This window comes from Pectinophora gossypiella, chromosome 6 (genome assembly GCF_024362695.1).
Source record: "Pectinophora gossypiella chromosome 6, ilPecGoss1.1, whole genome shotgun sequence".
NCBI lineage: Eukaryota > Metazoa > Arthropoda > Insecta > Lepidoptera > Gelechiidae > Pectinophora > Pectinophora gossypiella.
In genome coordinates, this window is record NC_065409.1 from 1,422,734 (window position 1) to 1,450,152 (window position 27,419).

At 39.2% G+C, this 27,419-nt stretch overlaps 1 protein-coding gene across 1 annotated transcript in view; it reads left to right on the forward strand.

Moving 5' to 3' along the window:
• LOC126367298 (disintegrin and metalloproteinase domain-containing protein 11) overlaps nt 1-27,419 on the forward strand; it is a 371,689-nt gene that overhangs the window by 302,836 nt on the left and 41,434 nt on the right. Inside the window, exons 8-10 of the mRNA XM_050010750.1 lie at nt 6,752-6,962; nt 16,018-16,190; nt 26,344-26,492. Of these exons, the coding sequence (XP_049866707.1) occupies nt 6,752-6,962; nt 16,018-16,190; nt 26,344-26,492 (533 nt within the window). The remainder of the gene's footprint in view (nt 1-6,751; nt 6,963-16,017; nt 16,191-26,343; nt 26,493-27,419) is intronic.

The window sequence follows — 27,419 nt, forward strand, 5'->3', positions numbered from 1 at the left end:
TAAATGATTCTGATTCTGATTCAAGACTTCAAATTATTATTTTTTTATTCGGACAACATAAGATCCATAGGGTTAGTAACAAAAACTTAGATGCTAAGTTAGTTTACAAAAGATGGTGGACGATATTCGTATCTAAATCCGCCCGCCATCCCAATCAGGTGGCACATTACGGCGAATCGCATTTATCGGCAATCGCATTCAGGATTCTGTTGGGGCTGCCGCGGACTCGTTCGAACAGCACTCGTTCGTAATTATGTTTTCAGGGTTTGTGGTCTTATTTTTTACCTGCAGTCTCTCTCTATCTCTCTCTCTCTCTCTCTCTCTCTCTCTCTCCTTGGCATTTATTATCCCCATCTGATGGTGGGGTCTGCCTTCTCCGTATTTCTCTTCCACTTCGCCGTGTCGTTTTCGGAGACAATGCACAAGCACAGGTCCTTTTTTACCACATCCGCCCATATTGTTTTTCGTCTTTTTGATCTAAGCCCTGGTTGGTAACCCTGGCTTTTTACCCGCAATACTAGTTCTAAATTAAAGCACATAATAACGGGTTCTTACCGCGTTTAAATGGGGATATGAGACTCCCGATATTTCTACACCGCGTAAACTTAAAACTAGTTCTAAATTCAAAAAACTTTTAGAAGCCGAAAGTAGTAATGAAATTGTCATTTTAGTAAGTAATATGCCATCGTAGCGTCGTTGCTAGAAACCCAATAGCAAAAATCGAGCATAGTGCTGCATAACAACAATAGCAAATCATTACCCAAAGAATCGGCCCAATGCCGGGGTCCACTTATACCTTATAAATCATTCAGTCAGACCCAATTTGTTCTCGCGTGATGAAAAGGCGTCCTGAATATTGGATGGCTCTCGGGACTCCGGGTTTGTTTCGTCGATAGCTCTGGCCGAGGCCCTCGGAATTTTTATTTATTGATTTATAATACGCATTTTTTCAGCCGCCATCTTTGATTAAATTTCAATCAATCAATAATACTTTATTGCACAAAAACATATACAAAGGACATAAACATACGAATAAAACATAAGCACAATAGGCGGCCTTATTGCTAAACAGCAATTTCTGCCAGGCAACCTTAGGGTGAAAGAAGATTATTCATTGGATCACGGGCTGGTGCAATAAACATAATTATAATGATACCAACATAACAAAAAATTTTCGTGTTTGAAAATGAAATGGCTTATGATAAAATTCGTGATAGCTCTTTCACAGAATGCGAATACATTTCTCATCTCATACTAAAATCGTCAATATCTCACAACAGCTTTATTTCGACTCAAATTCAATTCCAAATCCAAAATCAAAAATTATCTTTATTCCGTAGGTTACATAGTAACAATTTGAATTGCCATTTTTTACATAACGAATGTCTCATCCGCCTAAAACTTTAGCTTCTCACAACCTGTATAGCCGGAGAAAAGAAGCTGCAAGTAAACCTCGGCACAGGACCCTAGACGTTCTTAAAAAAAAACTGTTTATCATTAAAATTGTTTATCAATTTAGGAATTTGGCTGCCTAATAGCAGTCTTCAGACATTCCCGTGCATTCGTATCTTCTAAATAATCACTAACCTTATAAAACCTTTTTTTGAAAGATTCTCTTTAATTACTGCCTTAATACTGATCATGGGTTAATTCTAAATGACTCGCTACCTTACTCGGTGCTGCTGATGTGCATTCAATTTAAGTACTACTACCATACCCACACGATAGTACAGTCATGAGCAATATAATGTACCCACTTTAGGACTCTGTCGCACTAACATATTTGACATTTAGTGAGACTTACAGTTCAATTTGTCAAAAAAGTTAATGTGACATAGTACTAAAGTGTATACATATTAATGCTCGTGACCGTACATAGTAGTAATTTAAGTAATTGAGCCAGTGGTGGTTCAGACGACGACATTCTTTTCGAAGGTTGATCACCTATGGATTTCTATCCACAACATTTAACAACTTTATTAGTAAACGTATTTCTTGCGTAACGGGGTCCGCTTACCTAACCTGAAGATTTGACAGGTCCGGTTTTTTACAAAAGCGACTGCCTGTCTGACTTTCCAACTCGAAGGGTAAACCAACCCAATACGGTTTAGGTCACATACCTCCGAAACGTATTTCTCGGGAATGTAGGTTTCCTCACGATATTTTCCTGCACCCTCAACCCACACGACCGGAGAAGAATAATTATTATAATTGTGATTCACTATATACAAAATTGATTGTATCCAAAGCATAAATTACATTGATCAAAGTCAACTTAAGCAAAGGCACTTCTGTTTCAAACGACAAGCTATTGAATGTTCAAAGAAGTGTGTCTTTGAGTATTATGAATCAAAACTTCATTTAAAATTCGACTGTAAACGTTATCATTACAACTTGATCAATACCAATCACCCGCTTAACAACATAAAAGCATTTCCACAGAGATTGCGAAAATAGAATCGGCAAAGATCAGCTATGCATTTGAGTCGATGGAACATTAAAATTCTACACTTTCAAGTCATTTCGGAGGCAATCGGGGTCCCAAGATAAGATGAGTCCAATTTCATCCGTTCCACTTTGATATTCGCTCAGGAGGGAGGTTATAATGATGCCTTTGACATTTCAAACTGCGTTCGCTCGATGATTGGATCTGAAACGCTAATGAACGGGGTAACTGGTCTGCGACGGACGCTGAAAAGTGGGGTAAATGGTTTGGTTGAGAATAAACGGTCAGCGGTTTCATTGAGTTATTGTCAAGTTGTCGCGAAAAGGGTTCGTGTGTTGCCTAAGTTGTCGCGTGACTGCGATTTTTTATACTCTCTTTTTTTATTATTTACTTTTTCTTCCTTGGCAAGTATTGAATAATAAATTATACGAGTAAGAGACTGATAGTAAGCATCGTGAATTACACAATATTACATGCTTAAACAAACCTAAACACTCCATGCCACTATTTAAGTATCTCTTAAAGTGGTTCTATGCTGTTCTGGGAGCAAATAAAAAACATAGAAAACGTTCAGCTGCTTGTCTTCCCGAACATGTCGTAAAAACCGACAGAGTAATTGTGTCCTCTAACATGGTGGACTAATGTTATGGGCGATAGGCTGATCCCTTATCACCATAAGGTTCATCAGATCCAGCTTACGACATCGTATCAACAGTGGCTGCAAGTTGTCTTTGATTACTTGTGGCTCTGCCCACCCCATTAGGGATTACGGGCGTGGGTTTATGTATGTATCTCTTAAAGTATATCTACATCCATATTACGTATAATATACCACCGAATCCTCATCCTGTTCATGCGAATTGCTCACTATTTTGATGTTACCAAAATATTCTAATGCAGGGGGCGTTAAAAACGAAAAGTCACTTTCATAAGCACTGGTTATAAATTATTTTTTGTCAAATTGTCACAAATAATTACAACAAATACATCTCATGTATTGACGCTGCGGAGAGTGAACGAACAGAGAAGCAAATGAATGAAACAGGCAGGCAAGCAAAACGCCCTCTCGCTCAACAAGCGGCTTGGAAGAAGGCGTCAAATTTCCAAAATAATTATTTACGCGTCCAAAGAATTTTGGAAACGAGATTCGTGCAAACACAGCCCTGTTTACTGAGATATATTCCGACGAACAAGACGCTATGGCACCACTTTACTAGTGATGGGATCCTTAACAACAACCTAGTATTGAGATACTAGTTTGCCTTCTTCTTCTATCTTGTGGGTTGTGAGGTGGATTACCAACCTCAGCAACCCTGGTGTCAGGGTTCAATATTTACCCGAAAGCCCATAAACGATTACTCACTTACATCAGTAAGTAGTAACCGGGACCAACAGTTTAACGTGCTTTCCGACATACTTAGGTTCACGGCTTGTTTATTATTATTTTTCATTAAATATCAATATAATATATACATTTTAAGCCTTTGCTGGCTTTGCTCTTGGCCCCAGACTTGCCCGAAGGCATTGACGAGGCCTAAGATGGAGCGAGCTTGCCCAGAACAATACACTACTACTAAAGTATGTATCACTTCGAACGCAATCCAAACAGAAATTAACTTGTTCATAAAATGGCGGACCAAATGTTGACGGCTGCGGTACTAACTGCTTTCCTGTACCACGAAACACACAACGACAGCTATCGTTGACCAACTGATGCCATAACTGCGCGTACGAGTGATAAGGACAGAGATAATAATCCCTCAATAACTCAGCAACTCAGTAACGGTCCGCTTGTTTACATTCTTTATCTCGTCTGGTTGGCTTTACTTTATACTATGTTAATATTTTGTGAAGAAAAAAGCTGCTAGTATCAATACCAGCTCCAAATTTGAATCCCGAGCCCATCCCTCCGCTTCGACTTGACAAATCTCCTTAGTCACGCATACCCCGCCCACTGAGCAATCTTACCGGAAAATAATTCCCAATGGGATTAATTCTAGCGTTAAATTATCCAGCGTTTTTTTTTTTCTGGACTAGATTGTGTAAACAAATGTTGCGTGCCATTGGAACTGTCACCAGGGACTACTGATTTACCTGAAGCTGCTACTACAGGGTACAGCTTGGCGTTTGTAATAGTAGGGTTCATCATTTCCGTGATCCCTTGAGGGTGGACAGGGAGAAAAGTAAAAATGAAAACCAAGAGTGAAACGAAGTGACACAAAATCAAATGGAGACTGAAACGATTTCATACATTCCTGGGCCAAGATGTATTCAGATGAAACAGTGTGAATTTATAGGTTTAAACTTATTAGTCACACAATGAAAATTCTGTAACTTTTGTCAATCTGGGAGCTAAGGTAATGGAGCTTTAGCAAAAGTGAGGTTATGTCGCAATATTTAACTATCGGATGATTCTTGAAATGCAAAAGAAGTTCTTAATTGTTCGAACCTTTGACGACCTCTGTGGTAGAGTGGCTTGCACGCTATTTTCAAGGCGTCGCCATCTCTGAGGTCCCAGGTTCGAATCCCGGTAGGGGCTGATGTTTGTATAATGAATCCAAGCATTTGTACCTACCTGAGTCTTGACTGTTTATATTATGTATTGCACAAAACTTCAACAATCAGACAACACATGAATACAGTACAATTTGGGCGGCCTTATTGCTCTAGAGCAATTTTGGTACCAAAACTATTATTTTATTTTGTCTAATAGTGGCCCAGTTGGAAAAACGACTGACTTTCACTGTAAGGTCGCAGGTTAGAAATCAGCGCAGGCCTAAATTAATCTTAATCGCCCTAAACTGAAACAGGCCTAGAAATTTCAACAAATAGGAAATCTTACTCCCAATCAATATAACTTCTTGATAAATCGAACATTCTGGATCATTCGAGAACCGTCGCGAAGTTTCTACTTACATAATTAAGGTACTTGGGCCCGATAAAGTTGATTAGAAGCGGAATTAATGGGGACAGATGAAAGGTCACCGTAATAGGTTTATTTAAAGATATTTTTTGCTCGACTCTTGCGAAGTTGGTGGAAGTTTTTTTTTATATACTCTGTCAATATCATTAAGTAAATCCAAACACTTCAAAATTAACGTTGAACAAGATTCATATAGTCTTCTTCTATCGTGTGGGTTGTGGAGTACCAACCTCATCACCCCTAGTTTCAGGGTTACTATTGACATGGCTCATGGTAACGACTACTTATTTACATCAGTAAGTAGTAGTCATTACCATTAGGGTTAGTAGGGTTAGTTGGTATAACTGCACCGGACCAGTAGTATATGTTTTAATTGTGATAATTACCGCGTAAACCTCAAACAATGGCCCCGATTCCTGCAGACACCTCCTAATTTTATTTTAAGTTATACCTATCTATTTTTTATCCACCGAAAAGGAAAGGGACAAATGATTGTCAACAAGTTAATTTTAAAACGAATAAATAACCCGGGCGAATAAAATAGGCATCTCGCTGGTATGCAATCTGCTTGACGTGCTGTCTACTTAACTAAACTTTTAGACGGTTGTTTTCGATTTCTGCCTAAAATTTACGTGTGTTCCATAAATTTTATGCCTGTTGATTACCCGTCCCTTTCTTATTCAGCGAATAAGAAAATGCCAGGTATAACTTAAAACAAAATTAGTTGGCGTCTGCAGGAATTAGCACCATTATCTAACTAAATATTATATAATTAAGTAATTAGGTACAAAATTATATAACACAGTTGTTTAGATTCATCACGCCCGTAATCCGTTAGGGCAGGGCTGAAAATAAAGCACGAAACGAAGGATCAAAAACGAATTATTAAAGACAAACTGATACGAAATCCAAGAGTTAATAGATTTTATGAACCGTACAAGTCCGGTTTTTTAATCTACCTGTCTGACCTTCCAACCCGAAGGGAAAACCAGCCCAATACAGGGTAGACACATCCGAAACGCATTTGTCGTTTCTTGCATTTTTTACAATGTTTTCTTTCGCCGCTGAGCATGTCATAAACATTTATGAACGTAACAAAACATAAACAGCCTATACACGTCCCAACGCTGGGCACAGGCCTCCCCTCAATCAACCGGGGGGGGGGGGGGGGGGGGTGTAGAGCATACTCCACCACGCTGCTCCACAAACATACACAAACATTTATGAACATGAAATCAAAAATCATTGGTTTAGACCCAGACATGGATTCGAACCTGCAGAGAGTCAAGCGTTCTTCCAACTGGGCCACCATGTATCTCACAATCTTACGTGAAAAGAAAGATATAAGTACTTTAAATTAAAAAAAAAACTCTTATTTCCAGGGATACCCGGGCAAAAGAAGATCGCTCATGGCGGTGGTGGCACGACGCGGGCCTGCGCGCGCTCAACCGGCGCAGGCGCGACGTGCGCGAGACCACGAAATACATCGAGACGGCCCTAGTCATAGACAAGGCCATGTTCGACAGGAGGAACGGCAGCACTCGCTCCGAGGTCGTGCACGACGCCATACAGGTCGCCAATATCGCTGATTTGGTAAGTAAAATATATTTATTTTATTTTAGACTAAGATTGTCCATAAGATGTTAGTAGTTACACACAGTATCTATGTTAGTTAGTAAACAGGCAATAAACATGTTTACAAGAAGAAGAAGGTTGTATATTGCACCATCCCGTGCTCCAATGCATAAACTTCTTTCACCGTAAGTTTGCCTGGTAGAAATTGCTGTTTAGCAGTAAGGCCGCCTATTGTGTTTTTTTTTATTCTTATGTTTATGTCCTTTGTATAATGTCGTTGTGCAATAAAGTATTATTGATTGATTGATTGACAATCTTGACAGAGCCATCTATGTGTATTGTGTATATTGTTTTTGAGGAACGGTCACGTGGTACCATGTCACATTAACTTTTTTGACAAATTGAACTGTAACTCTCACTAAATGTCAAATATGTTAGTGCGACAGAGTCCTAAAGTGGGTCTATTATATTGCTCATGACTGAACGTAGGGTGGAAAGTCCTTCATTACATTGGGAGAATACGACAACATACTCGTAAAAGACTAAGCACGAGATAATCTCCGGTAGACACCGACCAAATTACGGATGTCCGTATTGCTAATACCACAAACGCCGTGCCATAATCCTTTCCCTATTGCGCTGGCCTTCATCATCTATATGGGCGCTATTCTCCCAAATACCACCCTCTTATCCCTCGTCTATCAGAATAGTTCGCATTACCATTACCCGGCCATGTCAACAACGCACTAAGCAAAACGTGAGATGACATTACATACGGTTGTCTTTTCGTCCGTTCGTCCGTTGTCGGCCATTGCAGTAAACGTGTGGTCAAGGACAGAATAAACGTGAGTAGTGCGGTAGCTTCACTGATAGAGAGATAAATTATTTATTTGGTCAAAAAAAAAAAACAAAAATATTTATTCTTCAAAATTGGCTTACATAGTAAGCGCTTTTTGAACGTCAAAAATTTCATTACATTATCATGTAACTAGCTGTAAAACTACTACCATATCGGCAGCTGTATCGCTGAGGGAAAAACGTAGCCAGAAAACCTCCCAACACACATAAATATATTTAGATAAGACAGAAATAAAACAAAATGTTCATTTAATTTATTTCAAATTATAATGACGTATAATTGATTAATTTAATTATAAATCATAAACAAAAATACCATTAATATACATTTAAAAAGCAACAACATACAGAAACAAAATGTAAAAATACAGTTTTAGGAAACATTAATTGAATTATGCTAACTAAACAGCTCATTGATTTGATTCTCATTGATCTGTCTCTCTCTTTCACGCACACACACATGCATGCAACTGCCTTACTAAATAAATCGTTTAAAGTAATTTAGGTTACCCATCTACATACAAACATACACTGTGATGAACTGTGCTTTCTATGTGAGTGTAAGTCATCATCATCATCAACAGCCTATATACGTCCCACTGCTGGGCACAGGCCTCCCCTCAATCAACCGGAGGGGGTATGGAGCATACTCCACCACGCTGCTCCAATGCGGATTGGTGGAGGTGTTTTTACGGCTAATAGCCGGGACCAACGGCTTAACGTGCCCTCCGAAGCACGGAATCATCTTACTTTTTCGGACAATCAGGTGATTCAAGCCTGAAGAGTCCTTACCAAACAAAGGACAGTCTCACAAAGTGATTTCGACCATGTCCCCATCGGGAATCGAACCCGGACCTCCAGATCGTGAGCCTAACGCTCTAACCACTAGACCACGGAGTGTAAGTATATTTAATTATTTTCTTTGTATCAATAATGTACTTATCTTCATCACAACTCGACATACCATTTTGGTCTTCTTTTTATCGTGTGGGTTGTGAGGTGGAATACCAACCTCATCAACCCTGGTGTCAGGGTAATTACTGAGCCGCCAAAGGTAGTAGTAGGTAGTAACCGAGACCACCGGCTTTACGTGCCTTCCGAAGCACGGATCATCTTACTTTCGGAAAATCAGGTGATCAGCCTGTAATATTCTAACCAAACTAGGGATCAGAAAGTGATTTTTGTGGTATGCCCACCGGGATTCGAACCCGGGGCCTCCGGATCGTGAGCCCAACGCTCAACCACTGGACCACGGAGGCCGTAGCAATCTGCGTAGCATATTTTTGTCGACAGCGCATGTAATATACCTAGTAGCTACATCACCGGAGGAGAATGACCTTCCTGTATTCCTTTAATTTAAGTGAAGCTGTCTTATTGCTTCTATATCCTTGCCGTCAGAACCCAAACGCAATTGTTATTGCAGATTGTGTGAGAGGAAATAATCCTATACTTTTCCTTTTTCTTCCCACAATAATAATTATGGAAGAAAGCGTTTGCTTTATTATATTGGCAATGGTAAATTATTTGTACAATATTGATAATGCCAAATGATGGTGATTGGTACACAATATACTTGACATGGCTTTGGCCAGCCCTATTGGGATAACGACCTCTGTGGTCCAGTGGTTGAGGGTTGGGCTCACGATCCGGAAGTCCTGGGTTCGATTCCCGATGGGGACATTTCACAAAAGTTACTTTGTTTGGTTAGGACATTACAGGCTGATCACCTGATTGTCCGAAAGTAAGATGATCCGTGCTTCGGAAGACACGTTAAGTCGTTGGTCCCGGTTACTACTTACTGATGTAAGTGAGTAGTCGTTACATGAGCCATGCCAGGAACCTTTGGCGGCTCAATAGTAACCCTGACACCAGGGTTGATGAGGTTGGTACTCCACCTCACAACCCACACGATAGAAGAAGAGATTGGGATAACGAGCATGAATAAGGTATATATCTGTCTGTGTATATTTTTTTTTTTATATTAAAACGTATGAGTGCGTGTGAACACGATCAAGCGTGGTCTAAAGAAGCGATTTGGTCTAAGGGAAGCACGCAAACTCAAATAGTGCCTATTCACTCTTGCCTACTACTGATATAATAGGTATCTGATAAGTTATCCAGAACTTATTCAGCAAATAAATCGAACTTTCGGCCACACTTTCGGGACTTGAAACCTGACTGATAGTTTTGTTTATTTTGTAAAATGTGACGTCACACGAAACTCAATCATGGCCGCCCGTGTTTCGGGTCTATAACGTAATACACAGATAAAAAATCGCATTCTTATCTTGTAAAAATAAAATATTTAAAAATTATCTTAATACATAATAATAACAGCCTCCGTGGTCTAGTGGTTGGAGCGTTAGGCTCACGATCTGGAGGTCCGGGTTCGATTCCCGATGGGGACATTGTTGAAATCACTTTGTGAGACTGTCCTTTGTTTGGTAAGGACTTTTAAGGCTTGAATCACCTGATTGTCCGAAAAAGTAAGATTCCGTGCTTCGGAGGGCACGTTAAGCCGTTGGTCCCGGCTATTAGCCGTAAAAAACACCTCCACCAACCCGCAGTGGAGCAGCGTGGTGGAGTATGCTCCATACCCCCTCCGGTTGATTGAGGGGAGGCCTGTGCCCAGCAGTGGGACGTATATAGGCAGTTTATGATATTATGATTTATGATCTTAATACAAAAAACTAATGGGTAATTATCGTTAAATAATAAACTACCATCATCCGAAATGTTTCATAATTTTATTTTTACAAATGTCAAGTAACCAATGGGTGCGGATCGGAGTTTTTTTTTCCGTTGCCGTTCGACACGTATTCATTATTACATCCTCGCTGTCTACAATTACAAATATCCTACAAAGTTCGTCGCGCCATCGGGCAAAATGAGGACCCAATCGACCGCATATTACCAATAAATGGCACAATGGAAAGATTACGAGCATAATAGCATTAAAAGGAGACCCGAGCGGCGTTCAAGCATTTATGCATCTTCTGTCATGTTACAAAGATCTTATTATACTTAAACACTTCCCTCAATCAGCGCTTATCGCTATCGACCCACTAGGGTCGATCAATTATTTCAAATATCCTCTCAAACGACGCCCTGCGCGGAGGTTCGCGCCCAACTGGGCACCCTCAGGCATGTTGTCTTAAACTTTGTACTGGGTGAGAGCCTTTAGCGCTGCCCATTTGTCCGGCCAAATAGTTAATGCCATCTGCGGCACATCTACAATAAGTCACGTCAAGAAAAAAAAAACGTTTAGTAAAATGTAATAGATTTAACTAGTTGGAAACTATGCTATTATTTTTCATGTCTCTTCTATAACTTACTCATTTAAAGTGTCGATCTCAGTGCATTTTCTTCAATAAGCAACCACTACGAACTAAACTAAGCTAATTGGAATTACAACCCTCGCTGTCCCTCGTACTAGATTTGTAACTTGATTTTTCGTCCGCCATCTTTGAAAGTCTGTCTATCTGGCTCAGTATAACATCGTTAGCGTGCTCGTCAAAGCGATCTAACCGGATCTCGCCCGCCGATCTTTTAGTCTGTATATCGCTGACAAGAGCTATCGGAAACGGAAGTAATTTTGTTGTAGGATTCTTTTTTTGAACTGATTTTGAAATTTTGTTTCTGATTTTGTTTTTTGTTTTTGGCGTTTGAGGTTTTGGCCGGACAGATTATTATTATTTTTTGACGTAACTTAATATAGATTTGCCGCAGATGGCATTAAATACTTGGCCGGACAAATGTTGAGCGCTGCGGGCTCTCACACAGTACAAAATTTAAGACAACACGAGGGTGCCCAGTTGGACGCGAACCTCGGCTCAGGGCGTCGGCTGAGAGGATCATATTGAGAGAATTAATCAACCCTAGTGGGTCGATAGCGGTAAGCGCCAAATTAGGGAAGTCATCGACCACGCCAGCGGGGTTGGGATCAAGGAGACAGATTGGTGATCTGTAACACAGGCCTATCACAGACACCAGTCTCTCGCCTGCTTCATTAATCTGTACCCGTATACATTGGATATTGTATATTAAGTTCTAAGCTAGTGAGAGAAATAAACATTATCTTTATTTTTTTATTACAGATGAATGAGTATAAAGAGTAAATACTTATTATGACAACACAACTGTACACACTAAATAATTTGCCTAAAAACATTCATAAAACCAACAAAAGTACTTAAATTTAAAACTACTTAAACGACAAACGACGACGAAGACAATCGATAAAAAATAAAAGGTTTTGCTTATAATACGATAATGATACGAGCCAGCCAATCTGGGCCGTAACTTTGTCACACACGGCATAGGTACTCATATGGGAAACAATGTCATAGACAATCTGTTTTTTTATTCAGATCCATCGACCGGATTGTATCTATAAATATGCCAACGTCCTCCGTGGTCTAACGGTTGAGCGCTCACGATACGGAGGTTCCGGGTTCGAATCCCGGTGGGGACATAATATATAAAAAAATTACTTTGTGATCCCTAGTCTGGTTAGGACATTACAGACTGATCACCTAATTGTCCGAAAAGAAGACGATCCGTGCCTCGGAAGGCACGTTAAGACGTTGGTCCCAGTTACTACTTACTGATGTAAGTACGTAGTCGTTACATGAGTCATGTCAGGGGCCTTTGGCAGCTCAATAGTAACCCTGACACCAGGGTTGATGAGACACACGATAGAAGAAGATGCCAATTACAATAACAATAACTCATTAAAATCACTTATTGTACTGAACTTGACGTTCTGTTTAATACTACAAAACTACCTCCTCGTAATGTACTTCTTTTGATACGAAACAAAACGCGGGAACTCCCGAAAATCCGGCATAATTCAAAAAATGGTGTAAATATTACTGGGCTGTCAATTCCACCCTCCGAACACAAAACGGCGTCAATTTCTCAAACGGCCAACTCTGAATTTCGCACTTTAACAAAGTTATTTCCATTTTCCGTGAAATTGTGTAGCATAACGTCCCAGTTCTAGCTTCTAAAAAGCAAACTATGCCTGCAATATGCGAGGAAAATGCTGACAAAGTAGTTTCTTTTGATACACAGCGGACGGGAAAGACTGGCCGCGTTCATGTGTTGTCCTTTATACACTATTTTTGCAATTAAAACGTTGATACCATGTCGTAAGCTGGATATGACGAACCTTATGGTGATAAGGGATCAGCCATGTTACTAAGCTCTTGTTATACCTACTTACACACTTCCCTCAATCTGCGCTTATCGCTATCGACCCGCTAGAGTCGATTAATTCTTTCAAATATCCTCTCAGACAACGCCCTGCGCCGAGGTTCGCGCCCAACTGGGCACCCTCAGGCCTGTTGTCTTAAATTGTGTACCGGGTGAGAGCCCTCAGCGCTGCCCATTTGACCGGCCAAGCAAATTTTCAATAAATCACGTCAAGAAAAAAAAGTTTAGTAAAATGTAACAGATTTAACTAGTTGGAAACAAGCCTATTATTTTTCATGTGACTATAACTTACTCATTTAAAGTGTCGATCTCAGTGCATTTTCTTGAATAAGCAACCACTACGAACTAAACTAAGCTAATTGGCATTACAACCCTAGCTGTCCCTCTTCTTTTGATACATAGTGGACGGGAAAGACTGACCGCGTTCATATTTTGTCCTTTAAAGACTATTTTTGCAATTAAAACGCTCGAACGGCATCCACGAGTAATACATCCACCTATAGTTATAACCTCAAATCGGCGAAGTAGTGTGCTTATCGGTACAGTCATGAGCAATATACGTAATGTACCCACTTTAGGACTCTGTCGCACTAACATATTTGACATTTAGTGAGACTTACAGTTCTACTACTTACTACTACCTATTATGAACCACCAATGACCCATACTCTCTGTCCGTGAAATGGTTAACCGGTTTTATTTAGCTAAACCCGTACGGTATTTATTTGTATCAAAATTCAAAAATTGCAATTTAAGTACCTTCCTGTTGTCAGATTGATCTGAAATTTGGTACACACCTTTAATTCCGATGTAAGTACAATATAATAAAATTAATAACATTAGGTATAAATTTAAGATGGCCGCCGGTACAAAATGGGGGATTACATATTTTTCTGCGGTAAACGCGCTCGGTCTGCGATTGTTGAAGTTAAGCAACTTTCGCAAAAGCCGGTCATAAGATGGGTGACCACAAAAAAAAGTTTTCATCTCGAGCTCCTCCGTGCTTCGGAAGGCACGTTAAGCCGTTGGTCCCGGCTGCATTAGCTGTCGTTAATTATCACCAATCCGCACTGGGCCCGCGTGGTGGTTTAAGGCCCGATCTTCCTATCCATCCATAGGGAAGGCCCGTGCCCCAGCAGTGGGGACGTTAATGGGCTGGTGATGATGATGATTTTTGTGATTAGTCCCCATCGGGAATCGAACCCGGAACTTCTACATCGAGAGACCAATGTTCTTACCACTAAACCACAGAGGCTGAACTGTAATTAATAGACACAGACTCACCAACCACAGATAAAACAGCAATAACATAAAACGATGTGAAAACTCAAATGTAGTTTCACACGTAGAGATTATAAAGGTGTGTTTCAGGTAAAACATATTTTATGTTGAACTTAGGACATTATCTGCTTTATAATGGAAAGTACTTTATACTTCCTCTTATCTGATTCAAGTTCCTGTGCTTTCGATCCCAGCGAAGTTTCGTTGTGGCGCCTTTAGATGATTACGCATGAATATTGTCATAACATTTGGATAATTTTGATACTTGAGGTACTTAATACAAAAACGTTTCATGCGGAAAGCCACATTCTGGTTTAACCAATCTTATTAGATTTTGATATCTGCGTTCCTTATCCTACATTCATAAAATGCGTTTCGGAGGTATGTGACCTAACCTGTAGGGCTACTTTTCCCTTCGCGGGTTGGCAAGACAGACAAGCCGTTGCTTCTGTAAAAAACCAGACCTGTCAAATGTGCAGACAACATCACAAGGGACGACGCTAAGAAGATGATGATTTGCGATTCTTATCTTAAAACAACGGAAACTTGATCAGAAAGATACACAAACAAAACCAATCTTAATGGAGGACAACAACAAGTCATCAATAAGACATTAACCCCAACGGTGAAACTTTTCAAGCAATTTGACTCCCAAACTTAACTGAACAAGGTCCATAAAATTTTAATGTTACGGTTATTGTTATTAGGCTATTGTCAAATCACTGTTGAACATGCGCACAAAATTTGTCACTCTGGCTTACCTATAAGACACGACGAATTTACTAAAAGCATCATAGAAGGGAAGCTACAAGGAAAGAGAGGAAAGGGAAGACTAAGAAGAACTTATATGGAACAGACTAAGGAAAAGGCGAGTGTCGTGACTTATAAGGAAGTGCTACAATTGGCCTTTGAAAGACAAGAATGGAGAACGCTACACCGACAAGAGCGTAGCTCTTAAATTAGTGATGAGCTTACCTATACGGCAACTCTCCGCTCCCCACCAAAGACTGAGCTAGGTTTACCTCACCCCTCCTCGGTCTTACTTTAGTCTTCAATCGTATAGACGTCAGATGTCACACACATACGCGCGTGTACGATAACGTCAGTGTGTAGTGTCTGTGTAAAATGAGGTTTTTTGTATGAAGTGTCTGGGGTGTGCGTATAGGTCCGTATTACCGTATGTTCCCATCACATGCTGGAAACATAATGTTCTCTGAAGGACGTACTTTGACCGAATTGGAGATGTCCTTAGGAAAAGTTTTGTACGATAAACCGGCGTACGTTTCATACATAAAACAATTGATGAATGTGGAGGAGAAGTGTGTCTGAATCCAAGTAAATTGGAATTCGATAAACTCTGCTTACCCCGGTGGGAAATAGGCGTGAGGTTATGTATGTACCGCTCACCTCCTATCACGTTGGTATAACAGAAAACTCGGAGCGGTGTGGGTACTATCTTGCGATGGATATATCTCTGACTACCCCAATTGCGATATAGGCGTGAGCTTATGTTATGTAACGTCTCAGGACACATTGTCTAAAAATTCCTTTGATCAATATATCTCATCCCAATCTATTTTAAATATGCCAATATATCTTAAGAGTTTGCATACCACGGCCAACATCACTATTAGGAAGAATTTCAGAGAAATATGGTCTTATTTCAAGCTTTTTATTTTGGGATCGACCTTATTTAATCATGACCCGTTGTCCACAGTACTTCCGAACGCTGAACACGAGAGTATCCCTGGTGTACATCGAGTCGTGGCAGGGCGCTGACCGGGCAGACATCGACCGCAAGCAGGACATCACCAGGGCAATCCTCAAGTTCAGCGACTACACTGCCAGAAAACTGTTCACCGTCGAGAAAGATACCACGCAGTTGCTCACGTGAGTTGACTTCATCTTTTAAGTGTACATAAACTGCCTATATACGTCCCACTGCTGGGCACAGGCCTCCCCTCAATCAATCAACTGCGGGTTGGTGGAGGTGTTTTTACGGCTAATAGCCGGGACCAACGGCTTAACGTGCCCTCCGAAGCACGGAATCATCTTACTTTTTCGGACAATCAGGTGATTCAAGCCTGAAAAGTCCTTACCAAACAAAGGACAGTCTCACAAAGTGATTTCGTCAATGTCCCCATCGGGAAACGAACCCGGACCTCCAGATCGTGAGCCTAACGCTCTAACCACTAGACTACGGAGGCTGTTCTTTTAAGTGTATAAAAGGAAAAAAGATAATAAGAATCCTTTTATCAGAATAATTCAAAAGAAAGAATTAGTTAGCGCCGAGTTAGCGGGAGCTGTGGTAGCCCAGTTGGTCGAATCCTAGCATAGGCCTAAACCAATTATTTTCGAATATGTTTTCGAATCCATATTTGGATCATAAATGATAATCACGTGCTCAGCGGTGAAGAAAAACATCGTCAGGAAACCCACATTCCCGATAAATGTATTTTGGAGGTATGTGACCTAACTTATATTGGGATGGTTTACCCTTCGCGGGTTGGAAGGTCAGGGGCCTGTTTCATAAAACTTACAATTGTAAATTACAAATACAATTTCATGTACATTGCGGAGTGGGTGATCACAAATTAGTGGGTAATTGTTCTTTGAATAAGTGATGTTATTTTGTTGTTTTTGGTATGTGGCGTCCTTATTATAATAAACAATTTCTTATTCTTTTCAAACGGTATTCCATAGTATCTGCTTACCCCAGTGGGAAAAAGGCGTGAGTTCATGTATGTATGTATAAAAAAATATAAATGGATCAGGAATGATTACGCAAATTCAATATTATCGTAACGGAGCTGAACTCATACTTCATATTTTCATTTATTCCTTATAAACAACTTTACATTATCTTTACTCAAGCATGTCGTAACAGAGGACAGACGTAATTAATAAAAATTGCGTCTATGGCTTGTCAATTTTGATTAATGAGATCAATTATACAGGTTTTGGAACGAGATAAGCAGCAACCCGATTATCCACTTGGGCAAAGACACGGATGTTTTAGGAGTTTAAATGAGACATCCGCCAACTAAAAAATTAAATGTAATCAAAATCTCTTGGCACTGTAAAATCCTATTAGCACTAACTGTTTATCAAAGGAATTAACACAAACCCGCCGCTTCAACCTTAAATAATTCGCGCCTTTCCCAAAATTCGCCCTTAAATCTTAATTAACACGATAAACCGGGGCGCATTTACAAAGTTTTACAAATATTCCGGGATAGACAACTTGCAGCGTCGGCGAGCACTCCTCCACTCTGCTTATAACCCTTTTCGCTTTGACGTAATTTCGAGATATAGCGTAGTAGCAGGTCTGCTAACAGCTTCAGAATTAATCCCGAATGCGAGCGAACCGAGCGATTTGAACGATAAACGAATCTGCTTATGGGGTAAAAGCGAATTTTGTACGGTTTTAAAACGAGCATGAATTTTCGCTTCTGGAAACGTTGAGCGATAAACGGTTACAGATGTAAATAAGGTGTATGAGATTAATTCATGTTTGGTCTCACAGTTCATCGCATAGTTTAACGGTTATGCAAAACTTGAAATGCGGGGATATATTGCAGTTCTGTATGCATTTTAAACAGCTGCTGCTTTTAACATCTATCCGGATGAAATATTAAGGGTATCATAACCTTTTGATGTGCCTACGTTTGAATTCATGTGAATTAAGTTTGCTTTACAAGCGATATCATCTGAAGATTGACTGCTAGAATAGAATAATGTTTATTTGACAAAAAATGTATATTGCCGGTAAAGTGGCTATGGAATTTGAGAAGCAGTAGAGCTATCGTAGGTATCTGTTTGTAGGTTTAGTAGTAAAAGGCGGATGAGACGTTCGTTATGTAAAAATTGACGATTCAAAGTGTAACTATGTTACCTACTGAATAAAGATATTTTTGAATTTGAAAAAAAAAAAAAAGAGAGAGTGGGGTTGAACCGGCGACAGCGGTTCTCATACGAAATGCGCGATAGGGCCTTTCCGACTTCTTTCTTCTATTCCGTGGAGTAGAAGAAGGGGAAAGAGAGCTTTGCCCTTTTGGGCATGGTGCGGGCTAGTAAAATAATAATTCTAGATAGACTATGTCAGTCAGTCAGTCAGATGTAACAAGAAGTTTTAAATACTTGTAAAACAGGCCATAAGGACCTACACCAAAACATGTACAGACATGAGTAATATCATGTACCTACCCACTTTAGAACCTTGTCGCACTATCATATTTGACATTTAATGAGACTTACGGTTTCATTTGCAAAAAATTTAATGTGACATGGTTTCAAAATGTATACATACTAGTACTCGTGACCGTAACACTAAAATCAAAAAGGCAAGAAGAGCCGTCGCTAAACGCCGTTTTGTAATCGTCAAAATATTTGCTAGCGAAACGTAAATCGCGGGTTATCGTCGTAATTTTAACAAATTAGAAAATCCTGTCATATTTCACCGTCAGTTGCAAATCGACATGCTGATCTGATAACGGATTTGCGTTTAGGGGCGTGTCTTTTTGACTCCGAACGTTGAACTATAGGGGGTGTTAGTGACACCGTAACGAAAACTTTTAGGGGCGATTCAGACCATGATTCTGAGTCGACATCAAGTGGAATTTCCTGTCGGAATAATGTTTTTTTTTATTGTTAGTCCCATATTGTGTTTTAAGCTGCATAGAACCCAAACTTAAAATGAAAATTATAAAAATAAAATATTGTAAAGCGATTAACATAAACTGCCTATATACGTCCCACTGCTTTGCACAGGCCTCCCCTCAAACAACCGGAGGGGGTATGGAGCATACTCCACCACGCTGCTCCACTGCGGGTTGGTGGAGGTGTTATTACGGCTAATAGCCGGGACCAACGGCTTAACGTGCCTTCCGAAGCACGGAATCATCTTACTTTTTCGGACAACAGGTGATTCAAGATTGAAAACCCCTTACCAAACAAAGGACAGTCTCACAAAGTGATTTCGACAATGTCCCCATCGGGAATCGAACCCGGACCTCCAGATCTTGAGCCTAACGCTCTAACCACTAGACCACGGAGGCTGTTAATATAATAAATAATAAAATAAAGCGATTTACATTTCATTAATTCGTTTAAATTTTTTTTTATGGAATTTGTATGAAAAAGCACACTGTAACGTCATAGAAAAACTTGATTAAAATTCGTAAATAAGTTAAATAGAAGAAAGAAATCTGTCTTTATTTAGTATTCAGAATTTCATAATTTGTTTTGAACTTAGTACACGATCCAATTCCACATGCCATTTTAGTTCATTGATCCTGTCAATCATTCATTATAAAGCGCTTATTAGTATTTTTGTCACTGTCACTGTCGATTGTCAGAATCGTTTGCATCTTGGCTAAACCACCTTCGCTGCTGCTGCGTTTCCACCAAAGACGTGCTAGGCAGTGTAGCGATGGATTTGTTTGTTAAGAACCAATATAGAACCGCTTCCTTTATATTCAAATTCAAATTCAAAAATATCTTTATTCAGTTGATAACATAGTTACACTTTGAATCGTCAATTTTTACATAGATAACGAACGTCTCATCCGCCTAAAACTACTGCAGCTTCTCACAACCTGTATAGCCGGGGAAAAGAAGCTGCAAGAAAAACCTCGGCACAGGGCCCTAGACGTTCTTTAAAAAAATAAAAATAAACATAAAATATTGGTATACAATTGAGTAATTTAGCTGCCTAATATCAGTTCTCAGACAGTTAATCCCATGCATTCATATCTTCTAAATAATCACTAACTTTATAATAACCTTTTTTGTAAAGTTTTTGTTTAACTACTGTCTTAAAACAGTTGAAAGGCAAATTTTGAATGTCAATGGGAATCTTATTGTAAACACGTATACATTGCCCCTTAAAAGATTTAGTAACGTCTCTCAGCGTATCTCCTATAAATCGATTCTTCATTCTCCCTCGTCTTTGGTGGAAACTCAGCCTTACACTACAAAGGCAGCTGAAGCCACGCAAAGAAATTACGTAAATGATAATTCATAAAGACATGTCTTCACCCTCGTCAACTCACTTATTGGCTGTGAGAGTCTATAAGCCTTCGGTTTGGAAACCACTTGAGTTGTAATGCAAAACGTTTTAGCTACGAACGTCGGAAGCGATCTGAGCACTGGTCCTGCGTAATCCTAAACCATTCGCAATCAAATTAAACGTGTGTGTAGATCCGCGTAGATTAGTGACAGCTCCCTTGATGGAGGCACGTTAAGGTGATTGAAAGAGTTTGTTCTAGAAAGGAATATTTATTAAATAAAACAGATAATGCATTCATGTACATGTCGTGGCCAGATCGTAAAATTGATCATTGCATGATGTGGTCGACCATTTCATGAAATGGCCAAATTAAATTGACCATATCGTTGAATCGTCAACGTTTAATAATATATCAATCAACGTTTAGCCATATCGTTAATGTAGGCGGTGTCCATGCTATGTGGTGTAATAAAAATGCGAATAGTCGATTAATTTCTTAAGTTCAAAATTATGTACCTATTCGATATGGAAAATTGAACAATAACATTGATTCATCGATTATAATAGCAATCAAGTTTTAAATATAATCGACACCAGTGCCACTATCGGTGGATAATGTTACTAATTTTACGATATGATTGCCAACGTTTGGCCATATCATGAAGTAATCACGCATTTAGTTGCTCATATCGTTAAACGTTTTGTGTTCATTGATCTGGCCAAACTACATCATGACGTGGCCAACGAATGATATTCTATTTCATGAAATATGATCATTTCATGAAATGATCGAGCACATAATGAAATGATCAATTCTATGATCTGGCCACGACATATACACGTTAGCACCATGTCTCATTAACTTTTTTGACAAATTGAACTCTAAGGGTGGTATTAAAAAACTAATCTCAGCTTAAGAGACTTCCCTCAAGATCATATCAATGTGACAGTTCTCATAAAAACAGCAATCTCAGCGGAGATTATTTTATTAATACCACCCTAAGTCTCACTAAATGGCATCATGTATGTAGGTACTGTCTCCAGCCTTCGGTAGTTTGACTGGGCGCCTGGGTTATCTTAAATATCGTTCTGGACGCTCCCCATTTGTCCGGCCAAGTAGTTAACATCAATAAAAGTTGTCGATAGTTTCTTCATTTGTTATCAGCTTTGGAATCACACCTCTTTACCCTTCGTTTGTATCTGAAGCGTCAATAATTTGCAAAATCAGTAACTGGAAACTCGAATGAAACTCGGCGGTATCGCGAATTTCGTCGGGGAACTTTCTCGAAGTCGAGGTGTCTTTGTCATAATTTGCCAGCTCGGTCGGTTGTTCTCTTGTTATAAACTTTGTCGAATCCATCTCTGGTGTCAGACTGATCAGTCGGTTTTAAAGTTCACGATAAATATGCCGAGTCTCGTGATGAGTTTTGTAATTCTATGCCTGAGACTTAGCATAATAGTCAATGTCGTCCTGTGGTACACCGATTTGCTTCTAAAACGGGGAACACCGGATCGAACCCTGGTATCGGACTTGCACCATTGATTTATTTCAAGTGCAGTTTCCACTAACACAGTTGGCTCGACCATCTTCTTCTTCTTCTATCGTGCAGGTTATGAGGTACCAACCTCATCAACCCTGGGACCAGGGTTACTGTTGAGCCGCCAAAGGCCCCTGACATGGCTCACATATCGACTACTTACTTACATCAGTATGTAGTAACCGGGACCAACGGCTTAACGTGCCTTCCGAAGCACGGATCATCTTACTTTTGGACAATGAGGTGATCAGCGTAGCTCACAGGCAGCTTCTCATAACCTATGTATAACTATAACTTCATCTAAAGTTTTAGAGCTATTTCTGAATACAATATCTGATTACTGATATCGAAATTATTATTTTCCGTAAACCGTCACGCCGTGTTATTTCCGAAATAATTTATTACATTCCAAATCGGACCAAAATCAATTTAGTTGTTGTTGAAACTAGTTCGTAATTTGTTGAAAACTGCGAAAACTTTCGTTCCATTATTATCATATTATCATTACGTGACAATTCGTGAATGTAATTTCAGGGAACTTTCAGGGGTTAGATAGAACAGAATCGATCGACCTAACCTCAACTGATAAATCACTGTTTTAAATTTACGCGGTTAGTATCATAATTAAAACACATAATAACGGCATTTTTTTGCCGCTTGTTTATGTATTTGATATTGGAATGTTCGGAACCATCTGAACTCGCATTAGACTCGCTACGACAAACCGCACTCACTGTGTCCTCACGTTTTGTCACCACATTAGGCCGTTTTAAGCTTTTTACAACACCTACCACATGCAATATCGGGAGTCTCATATCCCTGCTTTAAACGCCGTAAGAACCCGTTATTATGTGTTTTAATAATGATAAATCACTATACTTACTAATAAACGTCACAACCCTAGCTTACATACTTTGACAGATCTAATTCTTACCGAAGCTACAGTAAAATGTTCATCGTCACTAATTTAAGAGCCACGCTCTTGTCGGTGTAGTATTCTCCATTCTTGTCTATCAAAGGCCTTATAAGACACGACGTTCACCTTGTCTTGAATCTGTTCCATGTAAGCTCTTCTTGGTGTTTCCCTTCCTCTCTTTGCTTGTAGCTTCCCTTCTATGACGTGTAAAATGTTATCTTTATTGAAATATTACGTGCTTTGGAAGGCACGATAATCCGATGATCCAGGTTAGTACTTACTGATGTAAGTATGTAGTCGTTACACGAGTCATGCGGGGCCTTTGGCAGCTCAATAATAACCCTGACACCAGGGTTGATGACGTTGTTGTTCTTTGTAAATGGTGTACTCAAATGCCCACTATGTGCGAGGATCTTTTCCAATAAGATTGGCTATATAAGCCACATGCGAGCACATGAACGTCGGAGTTGAAGCAGTCGCCGTAGCCGAAATCGGCTAGATCGCGTCATCATCATCATCATCATCATTCCACCTCACAACCCACACGATAAGAAGACTGAAATATTTATTTATTTATTTTACAGTTTTACATTCAGCCATCACCTATTGTACTGAATTGGTCGTTCTGTTTAATAATAGGTACCTAATTTAATATCTCGTCTTCAAATCAACGATCGTCTGCAACCATGGTGATATTAGCCTGATTAATAATGATAACTTTATGTATACAAGCAACATAGATATAGCCAACTTATTGAGGCTTCTGAATATCGCAACCCCCAGGCTATTATTTTAGGTGCGTATCTTATTATGTAAGTCCCTGATCATATAACAAATTGATTTACGATGTTTTGGTAAAAATATCTTCTTACATCGACGATAAATGAAGTCCAAACATGAAATGTTGTCTTTTGTTTTCCTTAGCTACTGTTTATATTATAAAACAGAGAGGTAAAAAAGGCCGCATCGCAGCAAATCATCTAAAAAAGCATTATTGCAATTTGCGCGTATAAAAGTAAGTGCGCAATACACACAAATGTCAAATAGCAATATTACTTGTTTATGTGAACTGCTTCAATGTCACCCCCCAGTTCTGGTATATTCGTTAGAGAGCCTGGCAATGAATACCTATTGATTCCGAATTCTCTATCGTCCTAATTCTTTGTAATAAGAGTCGCCAAACACGGGAGATTATTATACATTATATCTTCTCAAGAAGCCTTCGTATAATCATTTTATTTTAACAATTCATTCGTCTGCTCAGTTATGAGCTCAATATTGCACAGTGATTAAATGAAAGTTATTGAAATGTATCATTTACACGTTCCTTTTCCTCTAAAACAATATCCTTGGAATCTTTGAAATATTATAGTCTACAGTAAATATGAATTAAGTTGTAATTTTTTAGCTGTAAGTTGTAATTGTCTAAAATGTCAACGTAGTTGTTATTTTCATCGATCACAATGAAGTCCCTCGGCGATTATCGCATTTCCGAATTCAAACGAATGCTAATTTCCATGTTCATACATAAATTTTTGAATTTATAATTAAGTACTTTTTTGTTGTTTTGTTCACATCAAATTGTGATACACGATAATATCTGATAATTAATGAACATGGAAATTATCATTCGTTTGTATTCAGAAATGCGATAATTAGCAAGGGACATTAACAAACTAGACAGACTGTACAAGAATGTCGACCAATAGGCAATATTCATAGTCATTTATATAACATTGCAAAGACACTAATAGTTGAGGTGTTACATGGTAATAGGTACATAAACGGCCTCTGTGGTCCAGTGGTTGAGCGTTGGTTTCACGATCCGGAGGCCCCACGTTCGAATACCAGTGGGGACATATCACAAAAATCACTTTGTGATATTTATTTCAGTCAGAACCCAAACGCAATTGTTATTGCAGATTGTGTGAGAGGAAATAATCCTATACTTTTCCTTTTTCTGCCCACAATAATATGGAAGAAACCGTTTGCTTTATCATATTGGCAATGGTAAATTATTTGTACAATATTGATAATGCCAAATGATGGTGATTGGTACACAATATACTTGACATGGCTTTGGCCAGCCCTATTGGGATAACGACCTCCGTGGTCCAGTGGTTGAGCGTTGGGCTCACGATCCGGAAGTCCTGGGTTCGATTCCCGATGGGGACATTTCACAAAAATTACTTTGTTTGGCTAGGACATTACAGGCTGATCACCTGATTGTCCGAAAGTAAAATGATCCGTGCTTCGGAAGGCACGTTAAGCCGTTGGTCCCAGTTACTATTTACTATAAGTGAGTAATCGTTACATGAGCCACGTCAGGGGCCTTTGGCGGCCCAATCAGATATTGATGAGGCTGGTATTCCACCTTACAACCCACACGATAAGAGGAAGAACTAAGTTCAAAAAAAAAATATAAAGGTAACAAAATCATTATTGACTGACCTACTTATGCCAAAATTGTCTGTTTTCAGGTTTTTACGGTTTTTACTCCTCTTAAGGTCAACAGTAAAGATTATATCGCTCTTTTATTTCATTTAATACGCCCCGTAAAGGGACAAGGGAACCCCATATGTACTTAATCTGTTTTACTGAGGGGTAATAGCTTGGCAGGGGTCTTAAAACTCGGTGGGCAAAGTCCCGTTGTTTTTTAATGCTCAATTAACATATTTAAAGGACTTTCGTGCGGAGCTTAAGTAACATATTCTTGCGTGGAAAAGTAATTAGGGAACTTTTCTCGTGTGTGGTGGACAATGATGAGCTGGTAGCATACATACAACGTACATATGTCCTTAACCCTTTCACGGACAGAGACCATGGGTCATTGATGGTTCATAATAGGTAGTATGTTACCTTGGAATCGGAACGTCATTAGACGTTCTGTCCTTGAAAGTGTTAATGGGGTTGGCAGAGCTACAAGACACTGCAGCCACTTTTGATACGAAGTCCCAAAAAGGATTGAATAGAATAGAATAACTTTATTCCCAAAACAGTGCAGTACAATAGTAGAGAAGATAAAGAAAAGGGACTGACTCAGCATGTTGTTGCGAAGGATAGTAGAAATACCACTCTTAGCAACACTGATATTCTGCCAGTACCTAAGTTACGCTTATAAATACTTAGAACTATTGTGCCAACAAAAAGTGTCGGGATTTAGATTTATATTTGTCGAGATTTTGATTGCAGAAATATAGATATGAGAGTAAGTTGTAACGAATCATCTTGGATTATAGATCTCCGTTTCTGCGTTACACTCCATCTTGGTAATATTTAATTGGCGTGAGTTTTTAGCGACATCTCTTGGTTGCCTGAATACTTCGTTACATTTCATAAATGTTATCCCAAGTAAGCCGAGAGTTCCTTGAAGAAAAAATCATCTTACTTTCGGACAATCTGGTGATCAGCCTTACCAAACTAGGGATCAAAAAGTGATATTTATGATATGTCCCCACCGGGATTCGAACCCGGGACCTCCGGGTCGTGAGCTGAACGCTCAACCACTGGACCACAGACGCCGTTACTTTATGAATGTATGTTCGTATCCAATTCAATATGTTTCTATCTCTTCTACAGGGGGCTGACGTTCCCGGGAGGTGAATCCGGGATATCAGTCCCGGACACGATGTGCACGCCCAAGTCTGTGGGCATCTCCGTGGATACCAACACGTACGAACCTCACCTCCTCGCCGGCACCATGGCGCATATGATCGGACATAACATTGGTAAGTCGGATCGGTCAAGTAGTTAATCCGGCCAAATAGTTAATCCGGTAAAATAGTTAATCCGGCCAAGTAATAAATCCGGCCAAGTAGTTAATCCGGTCAAGTAACAAGAAATGTTAACAAGAATATTTGATTATGTGAATTGGCCAAAGAAATCTAATTGAAACAAGCAGTTACAATAAGTAATTTATAATTATTTCACGGAATAAAGTGTCGTGAGCCATTTAACATTTTCTAAAATTAACCGATAGTAAAAACAGCGGATTGAGCACACAAGATTCATGAAAACAAAAGAACATCAACATTCCTGAAATTAACCAACACAGAATTTATGAATAAAAGAATAAGCATATTAAAAAATACGAATTAATGTAAACAGATATCTAAAATGACGAAAATATCTGTTGTCAGAGTCGTATTAATGGTAAATATTTTTTTATCGTTAAAGTCGTTGGAAGCCTTCGTATAAACAATAATATTTACCAATTTGAAAAACCTTTTGTTGATCCAAATACTTACAAAACACTTACAAAAGAGAGTGATCACCTTTTGTTTTAAAAATGAAACTCGCCTTCAAACGCGGCCAATACCTTCCATTTTTGAATTATTCTAAATTCATTTTCTTAATATTTTTAAAATTAGAATCTAATATCCACTACACATTCTAATATGGATATTGTCCAGGGCCTCATATAACAATAGGGCCGGCTTGAAAAGGCTTGAACGTCTTAGCAGTTAAGCCACCCATCCATTACGGCCATTCAAAGGAGTTCGTTCAAAGGACGTATCCTATATTACCTGAGTCTTGAACGTAAATGCTGTAACCTTAGTTTAATGTTCACTTCACAATCTAACGTGTTTAAGGGGAGATTTGTAGGTATCATCATCATAACGAGGCGAAAACCATAACACTGTTAAATAAAAATA